Below are 10,911 nucleotides of genomic sequence, written 5' to 3' on the forward strand. Positions count from 1 at the left end.
TATTAAAATGCAGAATATACACCATAGCTGCTCCCTCCAAGCGTCTTTAGGAGGAACGCAAACCAAAGACCCTTTGAGGGGCATTCTGAAATGGCTCCTTAGCTGGTAACCACAGCTCTGCCAGAGCACCATTTGTGTTTGGCTTGAGAAGAGGCTAGAAGATTAGCAAAAGGCTTTGCAGCCCAACTGATGGACGTTCTTCGGATTCCATCCCCTGAAAGCCTTTAAACAGAAAGTGGCAATGTGACAAGTTTTTGCAGGACACATCTGGTGGATTCAGAATGCCAGCAGCTGGGAATGGGTGGCTAACTAGTTTTAGTTTTTACTGGCAATTTCTCTTTTTAATTATTTTAAAATTTTTTGTTATTATCTGCCTTGGGTCCCAGTGTCTGGGAGAAAGGCAGACTTATAAATGTTTTACACAAATAGAGAAGCATAGAGTTCCGACACCGTGTCAAATAAGTACTGCCCCCACTATTCCTAACAATATAAAAGACACACCCAGCCTGTCTCACGGAAGTCCCTCTCCACCCAGACAGATGTAGATGTGGCATCAGTGAAGTGGGGAGCCTACCTGATCTCCTGTCCTCTAGAGAAGCCTCATCAGGGCAGAAAAAGAGCCACACAAATGGGGTTGCCTCATTATGCCTCAGCAAAGTCATTTCATACAACCAGACTCAAATGGAAACTTTCCATAATGCTCTGTTTACACCCTCAGTTATAAACATGGAGGCTGTTCAAGAGTTTCCTGAATCTGAGGTGCCACCATTTGGTCTCAAAATGAGGGCTGCTGACCTTGGAATGTTCTGTGCTGCACCAAGGACTGCCCACACGAGAGACACTTTGGGTGGGCAGAGATGGCTCTTCTAATTCCCACAAACAGTCAGGAAGAGCCATTGCTTAGAGGCCCAGCACACTTGGGCAACACAACAAAGGCCACACAGGCTCTTTGAAACATCACGTTTAATCATTGTTATCATCAGAGCAGATCCAGCAGAAGCACAGAGCCCCTTCCTGAGGGGTAGGGGGGGGAGGCAAAGGCACACCTTTCTGCAGCTTTCATTAGCCTCTTGTCGCACCTGCTATTTCCCTGGCTTTGCTTCTTCTCAGTGGGACCACGCCCTTCCTGTTTCTATTTGTGCTTATAGCTGGAGCTCCTCCCAGGCCCCTAGACATGGATAAATCAATATACCAGCTCCCCCAGTTCTTCCAGGATCCAGATTCCCTCCTAGATGTAGAACTAGCAGCTGGAGCAGTGTGGTGGGAGAAAGGAGACGATAGTTTGAAGGCTGGAACAGAGAAGCTCTTTCTATCAACAGAAGAGGGGGCCTGAGTCCTCACCGGCTAGCTACATGCTCCAGCCCTTTTTCCTTGCCAAAGGAATACCAGGCACCTGTCATTTCCCAGAAGCTGCCTGGTCTTTCCCAGGCACAGGATAACATTCTTACTTGGATGCCAGTAGGTATGTCCTGCGATCTGCCAGGGCAAAATTCAGCAAAACCCTTCCTTTTATTCATCCCTTTTTGCCCCCTTTCCCTGCCTGTTCACCATTCCCATAGCTTCCCAAGCATATTAACCATCAAGTCTTTCATGGTGGATATTCTCTACTGCTTTCAAATTATACCCCTAAAACCCCAACAGTGACAGACAGCATTTGGGGCTAAAGCGGGTCCTGACACACAGTAGCACCAGGCCAAGACCACCCATGGCTGTGTCCTCTCTGCCTGTAGCACCAAGTGAGCCCTTGTGTGCGCATTGCAACTGGGGAGCCCAGCACAGCCTCTCCTTGATCCAGCACCCATGCCTGCTCTCCTCCTAGACCTGTGGCAGCAGTGCCTGGGTTCCACTGATGGTGCTTTCCCCCCCAACAGAATAAACCAAAATGGCATATTTACTTTCAAAAATAATAAACCCATTTTTGTCCACCCATCCCACCCGTCCCCAATCCCCCTGCCCAAAGAAAGGAGGTGCACTGGAAGAGATGGGGCTTTGCACGCTGAGAGAAACCAATTGCAGGCCCATTCCTCCTCCAGCCTCAAAGCAGCTTGTCCATGCACAATGGGGAATGGCCCTGGTCTGTACAGGAAGGAGGGGCCCCGGCCTGCCCCTACTCTAGGTAGATGTCCTCTGTGGGGCATGTGTATTCCACACATTCCTTGTAGAACTGGTGGAAGGCTCTCCTGCAAGCAAAAAAACACAACACAGACAAAGGCACAGGACAGGTCAGAAGATGGAATTATACCATTTAGACATAAGAACAGCCCTGCTGGATCAGACTAATGGTGCATCTAGTCCAGCATCCTGTCTCATACTGTGGCCAATCACTTACTCTGGACAGCCAACAACAGGGCATAGAGACCGAGACCAGAGGTCATTTCGGGGGGGAACGCAGTCCCCCCGGGTGAGGTGCAGGGGGGCGGGGCACATGACGAAGCCCCGCCCCCTGCTTCTGGCCGCCCCGCTTCCAGCCCTCATTCAGCCAGGAAGAGGCAGGAGAAGCGGGAAGGTAAGTTGCTTCCTCCCCACCTCTCCCCACCCCTGCCTGCCTGGGGCCAGGGAGGGCCTTGGCGGGGCTTCCTCGCACTCCCGCTGGCCTTGCAGGTCCACCGCCGGGCCCCTGATGTCAGGGGGTGTGGCATATGCTAATGAGTTATGCTAATGAGTTCCCCTAGCTCTTTTTCTACGAAATGACCCCTGGCCGAGACCTTCCCCTGATGTTGCTTCCTGGCTCTGGGATTCAGAGTGCCTCTAAATGTGGAGGTTCCCCTCAGTTGCCATGGCTAGTAGCCTTTGACAGACTTATCTTCCATGAATCTATCTCATGGTCCATCTAGTCCAGCATTTTAAAGCTGTTTACTCCTGTGGCCATCACTACATCCTCTGCCAGCAAATTCCACATTTTAATCACTCTTTGTGTAAAGTAGTATTTCCTTTTGTCCATCCTGAACCTACTGCCCATCAGCTTCATTGGATGCCCCTGAGTTATAGTATTTTGGGAGGGAGAAAAATTTCTCTTTGTCAGCTCTCTCCACCCCATGCATAATTTTATAAACCTCTATCATGTCCCCCCTCAGTTGTCTCTTTTCTAAACTGAAAAGGCAGAGCAACAAGAATCCATAAACAGCCCTTGAATTTGCAGAGATGCCAATTCCTTTTTCAGCCCCAGTTTCAATAATCCCATTACTTGCAACTTTGTCATAAATCACAGAATTTACTTAGAAAATGTATATTCCTCCTGCCTGGAGAACCTGCTTGAGGTTGCTCACAACTAAGGCAATAAAATGAAACCAGTAAAACAAAGCCAATAAAGGAACCACTAAAACAAGCCGATGCCATTAAAACAGCCAAGGCATAACAATGTAAAAACAGTCTGAACAGTCTAAAATGATGTTGATAACATGCTCCTTGGGCCAAAAGCAGACTATAATGATAAAACCCCTTAGTTATAAGCCTGGGTAAAAGGAATGTTTTAGCTTGGCACCTAAAAGAAAGTATATTCCCTTTGCTATTGTCCTCCTGCACATAAGCTAGGAATGGCCCTGCCTATACTTTAAAACCCACAGTGGGCTATAAGACTGCAGTGGCTATTTTTGTGAGCAAGCTGCTCCTGCACTTCTCACATACATGGGTGCATTTCTGCAAATAGACTTCTTAGGTGACATGCCAATCATACAAACAGACTGGTGGTAAATGCACACAAGGAAGCAGATCCATAGGCAGCATTCATGCATCTTGTCAAGCCAACATTAAGCCTGAATTTGTATGAACCCAGTTTCTTCCTGCCATAATTGTGCACACTCTCAAATGCTACACATGGAATAGCAGAAGCAACCCTGCAGGATTATATGATTCTGACTGAAATATATCCCACTGCTAAATAATTCAGGCATTAGTCTGCTTTGCTTCATCACTTAATTGTAAATTGCTCAGGAAAAATACACCAACTCTGGAGAAGATTCTAATTCAGTGAAAAGAAAGGTGGGGGCCCAAAAAACCTTTGATTTTCCCATCATTATATTGCTTCTATTACCCAGTAAAGCTCTGGCTACCTGCCAGACAATGGCAAAATAAGAATTCTGATAAAAGCAGATGGTCATACATCATTTTGAAACACAGCTCATCTTGCTGAGAAAAGGTGGCTATCCCCTGACTTCTTATATATATGTTGACATCATCAGCTCCCTTCCCTTCAGTCCACTTAGACCAGAATCACTGTAAAAAACTGGATCTAGGATGTAGCCTGTGACTCACCCTACAGACTCCGCAAGCGGCTTGGTAGACTCCTCCGACACAAAGACGTGGCACGCAAATCTGTGGTCAGCCGGGTGCTTGGTGATGAACCCAAAATACCTGATGGGGAGAGGGGGGGGGAAGAGAAGACATACTAGGCGGCAAGTCTGGGTTTGAAGCGGAGGGCCCCCACCCCCAGAACGACACTGTTCTTCAAAGCAAAAGACGCAAGAATTTTCTATCACATTCTTTCTACAGTCTGACAGAAACAGAATCTGGAGTCCTCTGAAGAGGCAGTTACATGTTTTACTTTGTAGCACACAGGCAAAAACCAGGAAGCAGGAGAAACTGCACTGGAAGAAAAGCATCCTTATAACTCAACTTGGCTGATTCACCTTTTGATCCATTCCACTTTGTCAGTCAGTACTGCCTCCTGCATTTTGCCAACACCGAATAATGTAGATAGTATGTTCTGGGGGAGTCAGGTAGATACAATAATGTGTTAGAAAGAGCAATGGAAACACACCACTGAATCCTGGTTGCTAGAAACACCTCTTACAATTATTTAGCCAAAGGAAATGGGGTGGGGTGAGGAAGCTGCAAAGCACTGGATAATGCTGAAATAGGATGTGTCTGTTGCGGGGCAACACTAACTGTTACTATTGCCCACTGCAGCACAGTTATGTGCTTTTCAGTACTGGGATGGGAGGTCCACAACAAGGCATTTCATTTTTAAAAAGGTAAACGTTCACAATACAATGGGTAAATACTATGAGGAAAAGGGCAAGTTTGCCAGGGCTTTCATTACTTCCATTTTATAACAAACATTTAAGAGACTGGTGACCTGTTTCTTTTGTCAACTGTTTAAGTTCTCCTCCTCCTCTCTCTCTCCAACCTCTGTTGAAATGTCTATTGTAAATTTCTTAAGGCAAGGATCTTTCTCCCTTTTTTGTTGCTTATGTTACTTTGTAAAATGCCATGGTCATTGATAGCCCTATATAAATAACAACAACAAGGTAAGCACTAGGGAATTTAAAAAGAAGATGTTCAGAATGGCATGGTGCAGGGACGAAGAGTAAAGCATTAACCCTCAGTGACCTCACAGGCACTAACCATTATATGCCAAGGCATTTGAACAGTGACATTCCAGGTAGCACACAAAATTCTTTTGCAAACAGTACTGCGGAGTGGGAAGAGAAGCTGCATATCCCCAACAAAAGTAAATTACAGTTTGAGCTATGGAAAAATACTAGGGATGCCAGAACCCCCAGTGGGAGAAAGGATCCCCATAGTCAGGCCCCACCTCTCTGACACAGATCAGCTGGCCGGTAGTGGGATATTACCCCCAAAACAAGGGAGGAACGCCTGACATTTCAGTGACATGCCTACATGACTCCAACGTGACCTGGAAGTGACATAGGCATGGCGATGCTCTGGTCTTTGGGCAAAAACTCTATGGTAGAAACTAATTCTAGAGTGTTGCCCTAATGCCCCTGATGTGCCTGCATCACTTCCAGGTCATGCTGAAATGTGCAAAGAAATTCTCAGCTCCTGGTAAGCTTACCCCTCATCCCCTGCCCGGAGGGACCTGGCAACCCTAGAAAATATGGTTTTCTTGCAGCCAGCACACTAACTTAAAAATTATATAAGAGGAGTCCTGCTGGGTAGGACATAAATCCAGCAAACAGTTCATCATCTAAATTCAACAAAGGGCACGTTTCTAAGAAGCTTACAAGAAGCCATGAGGGCAAATGCTTTCACCATTGTTTGTCCTAGCATCTGTTTAAAGGGATTCCATCAAACTCTGTGATTCTATCTGCGAACATGGAGATTTTATATAGCTCTCTTGACTAACAGCCATTGATGGAGCTAGCCTCCATGAGTGTGTTAATTCCTTTCTAAAGCCATCTAAACCAATGGTCATCACCAGTTTTTGCAACAGTAAATTCCACAACATGATTATGGATTTTGTGAAGACATGCTTCCTGTTATCTGACCATCAGCTTCACTGGGTAATCCCAAATTCTAGTATCATGAAAGGAGGGGGGGAAAGTTATTTACTTTGTCTGCACTACTCGTTATTTTATACATTTCTATGATGCCTCTCCCAAATAACTCTTCTAAACACTTTGGCTTTTTGTCATTATTGGGAATACATTCAAATCCTTTGATCATTTCTTATCTTTTCTAAATCAGTTAGAAAAGTTGAGTATTCCAGACGCAGCTGCAACACAGATGATAGAAAGTTGTTATGACACCGGCAAACCCTTTCCGGACAAATCTAGCATGTCCTTTGCCTGCCTCTCGCTACTGCAGACTCCCACCACAGCAAAGTGATAACTGCAGATTGTTCACCCAGCAACAAATTTGTCTAGAAAGGCCACTAAACTGGGAAACCAACACGAGAGCCTTAACTATTTTGAAGTGTTTAAAAAAACTGCACATAAGTAAAGAAATCCAAATATGTTTTTAAAAGGGTCACTTCATATATTTTCCACTTCAATTTCAATATTATTTTCTCTTCAGTTTCATGGTAGAATCATATCTTAGTTGGTGCAGTGCTAGTCACAATAGGCATTCATAACTCCACTCCTAAATTTTCAGGTGACTGATGCAGGAAAACCATGTCTCTGCCTATTTTCATTGGCATTAGGGCCTACTGGTTATCAAGCAGATGCTTGTCAAGCAGGTTTTGACAAGGACCAAATAAATCCTTGTGCAGGAAGGAAGTCCCTATGCCTCCTTTTCTCCTCAAATGCCAAAGTAAAAAACCAGGTCTCTGCCTATCTTCATTGGCATTAGGGCCTACTGGTTGTCAAGCAGAGGCTTGTCAAGCAGTATGAACAAACAGGGTCAGCTGCATTGTTTTTGGAGATCTCTTGCCTCCCATACCTAGTTTTGACAAAGACCAAATAAATCCTTGTGTAGGAAGGAAGTCCCTATGCCTCCTTTTCTCCTCAAATGCCAAAGTATAAGCAATAGAAGTCTGTGCAATGGGAAAAACATTACAGAGCTTCCCCCCTGCTCTGTCACTGTCTGCACTGTACATCCTTCATCCAATAAAAGCTACATGTATCCCCAAGAAATCTTTAAGCTTCTAAGAGTGGTTCAACCTAAAACTGTAAGGAAGGAAGTGCCATTCAGACATTAGCTTTGCAAGTGTTTATGTCAAGAAGACAATACAGGGAAGAAATGCTGGAGGCCTCCTTTGTTATGAACTACTCTACAGCTTTTGACTACCTCCTGAGGCTTACTTGTTGTTCTTTGGGTGGTATCCACAGAAGGAAATGTTCTTCAGCTGGAAAAAGTGGCTACATTTATTTCCCTGAAAAAAAGAGAGAAAACACCTATTGAACTTGTATTGTATCTGAAGGGGGAGGGGATAGAGAACCGTGGCCATTTTCACTCTGCAATGCAAGACAATAGAAAGCTGCAGGAGATGGGTGGGTCTCTATACATCACTGACACGGAACTACCTGTTACATGCTGTTCCAGGATTCTTATAAACCCTGTAAGCTTTCTCCAATAAAGGTAAAAGCAGTATTAGGTGGCAATTTTCATTGGAGGCAAAGATTTAAGAAGCCCCTCTTCCCCATCATCACTCTGTCCCTTTAAATCACAACTTTTTAGGCCACGTAGTATCAAATTTTGAAAATACTCTCAAAAGAATCATTGAGCCACACATCACACGCAGTTCTTCTTTTATACAGGAATGCTACAGAGGCGATAGAAGGATCAGAATGGTAGGAAGGCTACATAAGTATCAAACCAGATGATGACAATTCCAGACAAAGTATTTTTGTACACTTGCCCAAGTTCACAGCTTGGCATTCACATTTAATTAACCAGCAATTGTTACTAAAACCCTGAATTCATATTTAATATGGAAAGGATATTCAATTTACTCAGAACTATTCACTGAAAGAGTGGAATATTCCCTTTTTCACCTTACCAGGCAGGTTTCTGTTATTACCTGTAGCCTATAATTATGGCTAACTGATCAGCTCTGCTACTGAAAAAAAACTTGTTTCTTCTTGTGCAAATGGAGGCAGTGGCTTATGCATCCCTATATCAAAATCCTCAACCTCTTCAAAGTGATCAGTTTCAAAGCCTGCTACAGTTTTATTCATTTATTTACATATTTATACCCTGCTTTTCTCCCAAAATGGGACTCAAAGTGGCTTACAACACTCCTGTTGCTCCTGTTTTATCTGCACAACAACAACCCTGTGAGTTAGGCTAGGCTGAGAGAAAATGAGAGTATTTATTTCAAATAAATAAAAGATTTGGATCACCGATGCATATAGCGATCCTCAGGATTTTAGAACTGGGTTGAGGAAGCTTTTCAGAAGTTCCTGAGAAGACAGACACAATAAAGTGGAATTGAGTATCAGGCTTTGTGATGATGAATCGAGCTGATTTTGGTTTACTAGTACATGCAGCAGCATATGATAGTGAGAAAGATATTTATTTAAGTTCTAAAAGGAATAAATTATGGTTTTGCTCCAATAAAAGAAATCCGAACCAGCAGCATTCTTTAAAACACAGCCCCAAAGTCAGTAAAATAGATATATCCTCACCCGACTTTCTGCATCATGGCCCTAATACCCTTGGATGACCCTGGCAGCAGAGTAATCTCATTACAGGGGAATGCACTTTCTGAATAGCTTTGTTCCTTCCTCTTGAAAGCTGGATATGAGCTACTTATGTAGAAAAGCTAATCATAGCTTTACTGCACAGACCCACACAGCACTGCTTAAAATAGTAGCAGGAGGGTTTAGCAATGGGTTCACAGATTATCAGAGAAGCTTAGCAGACAAACATTCCAGTGCAATGGGTATACTACAGGCTGTTCTCCTGTATCTGGACTCCAGGGCATGGACACCACTTTGCCCCTGCAAGTAATAACAAGTGGTGCTCCTAGGCAGGGCACACACAGATTACTTGCCCTGCGTATTCACTGTTGCTTACTTGCCTTGGGTAGTTCTGAGGGTGTGACTAGCAGATGTAATAACGCTTGGAGCACATGGATGAGTGGTTCTCAAGGTGCACAGGAGGACCTGTGCTGGTAGCAGAGTGACACATGGCCCAAAACCTACCTTGCTGGGGTCCTTAGAGTCGTCACTTTTCACTGCAATCTTGACTCCTCGCATGCTGATCTCCAGGACACAGCTGGAGGGTGGGTTAAAGTGCACGGTGAGGCGGCGAGTAGTGGCAATCTGTAGGGGAGAAAGGCAACAAATATACCAACGCCTGCACAAATTCTTCAGCGACTTTGTTCTTCCCCTGGAAAATGATTTCCCTCTCAATCGGCCAGAAAAGTAATTTTAGGTTCATCACATTATGAAACAAAATTGTTAACATTTTATAACAGTTGAAAAATACTCTGTGGATTGGGAATGGGAAACTATACGTGATGTCACTGACCTTTGTCAATATGCATCCTCCACTGTTCTCTTTTTTCTAGTTCAAACTGAACCAGATGAGAAACTGCAGTCCTGGTTTTCCAGAGCTTTTCCCAGGACAAAAGAGGAAGTACATTTGTACTAAATGTGCCAAGGGTGCTTTAAGACCATCCCTACTGCTGTTAAAACATTATGATGATCTTGACCGAAAGGGAACAACACATGGGAAAACCAGTTCTTGGGGTGGGCTGGGGAAAGGAACGGTACCTTCTGCATAGCTGCACACAGCACATCGTTGCCTTTATGATATGGAACCTGGACTGAGCCAAGAAACTTCACCCGGAACTGATCCACCCAGTCGCTGTTCTTGCTCAGGTCTGAAAGCCAAGGGCCAAGAGAGGTGAGATATATCGCAGTTGCACAGATATTCTACATTACCTGCTCTACCAAGGAAAGATTCAACTGTTTAACCCAGAGCTCAGCTATATTGTCCCCCCCTTCATTTACTTTAAACATCTCCCCACCCACAAAAACACACTTTGGCAAATGCATTGTTGGATCAAGGAGAAGGAAGACATGGTGAAATAGGGAAACTTTAATCCCTTCCTCCCCTATCATTTTCTTGTCAAAACAGCCACCCCATTCCTGAGCCAGTTTTACTGTTGCTGGGAAGAAGTGTCATTACCTGTATTGTTTTTCCCCAAAAGAGGTAAAAACACTGGTGTGAGGGCTTTTCCAGCAAGAGAACATCGGGGAGGAAAAGGATTTTCTTGCTTGATTCAACATTTGCAGGAAAAAAAGTGTAAAATAGACATACTGGAGCCACTAGTGATATGGTTGATGGGCCCCCGCGCCATGTATGTCTCAAACTTCTTATTTATTTATTTATTTTATTTATTTAAAGGTTCCCTTGCTCGAAAGCCAGTCGAATCTGACTCTAGGGTTGCGGTGCTCATCTCCGTTTCAAAGTCGAAGAGCCAGCGCTGTCCGAAGACGTTTCCGTGGTCATGTGGCCGGCATGACTAAACACCAAGGCGCACGGAACGCTGTTACCTTCCCACTGAAGTAGTACCTATTTATCTACTTGCAATTTCTTGCTTTCGAACTGCTAGGTTGGCAGAATTTATTTATTTATTTATTTATTTCGCAGACTTTTACTCCGCCCTCCCGGCAAAGGCAGGCTCAGGGCAGCATACAACAAGAACCAATAGGTAGACAGAGTACAATATTAGTATAAAAATACACAAATTATTAAAAACAATTAACAAAACGATGG

The 10,911-nt window shown here is 44.2% G+C and overlaps 1 protein-coding gene across 1 annotated transcript in view; it reads right to left on the minus strand.

Moving 5' to 3' along the window:
* Nucleotides 1-941: 941 nt before the first annotated feature.
* The window catches only part of MAPK8IP1 (mitogen-activated protein kinase 8 interacting protein 1), a 59,083-nt gene continuing 49,113 nt past the window's right edge, over nt 942-10,911 (minus strand). Inside the window, exons 8-12 of the mRNA XM_015407878.1 lie at nt 9,903-10,012; nt 9,330-9,449; nt 7,485-7,555; nt 4,252-4,350; nt 942-2,180 (exon numbers count right to left, since the gene is read on the minus strand). Coding sequence (XP_015263364.1) covers nt 2,108-2,180; nt 4,252-4,350; nt 7,485-7,555; nt 9,330-9,449; nt 9,903-10,012 — 473 coding nt within the window. The 3' untranslated portion in view covers nt 942-2,107. The remainder of the gene's footprint in view (nt 2,181-4,251; nt 4,351-7,484; nt 7,556-9,329; nt 9,450-9,902; nt 10,013-10,911) is intronic.

Source organism: Gekko japonicus, unplaced genomic scaffold, assembly GCF_001447785.1.
Source record: "Gekko japonicus isolate JY-2015 unplaced genomic scaffold, Gekko_japonicus_V1.1 scaffold84, whole genome shotgun sequence".
Lineage (NCBI taxonomy): Eukaryota > Metazoa > Chordata > Lepidosauria > Squamata > Gekkonidae > Gekko > Gekko japonicus.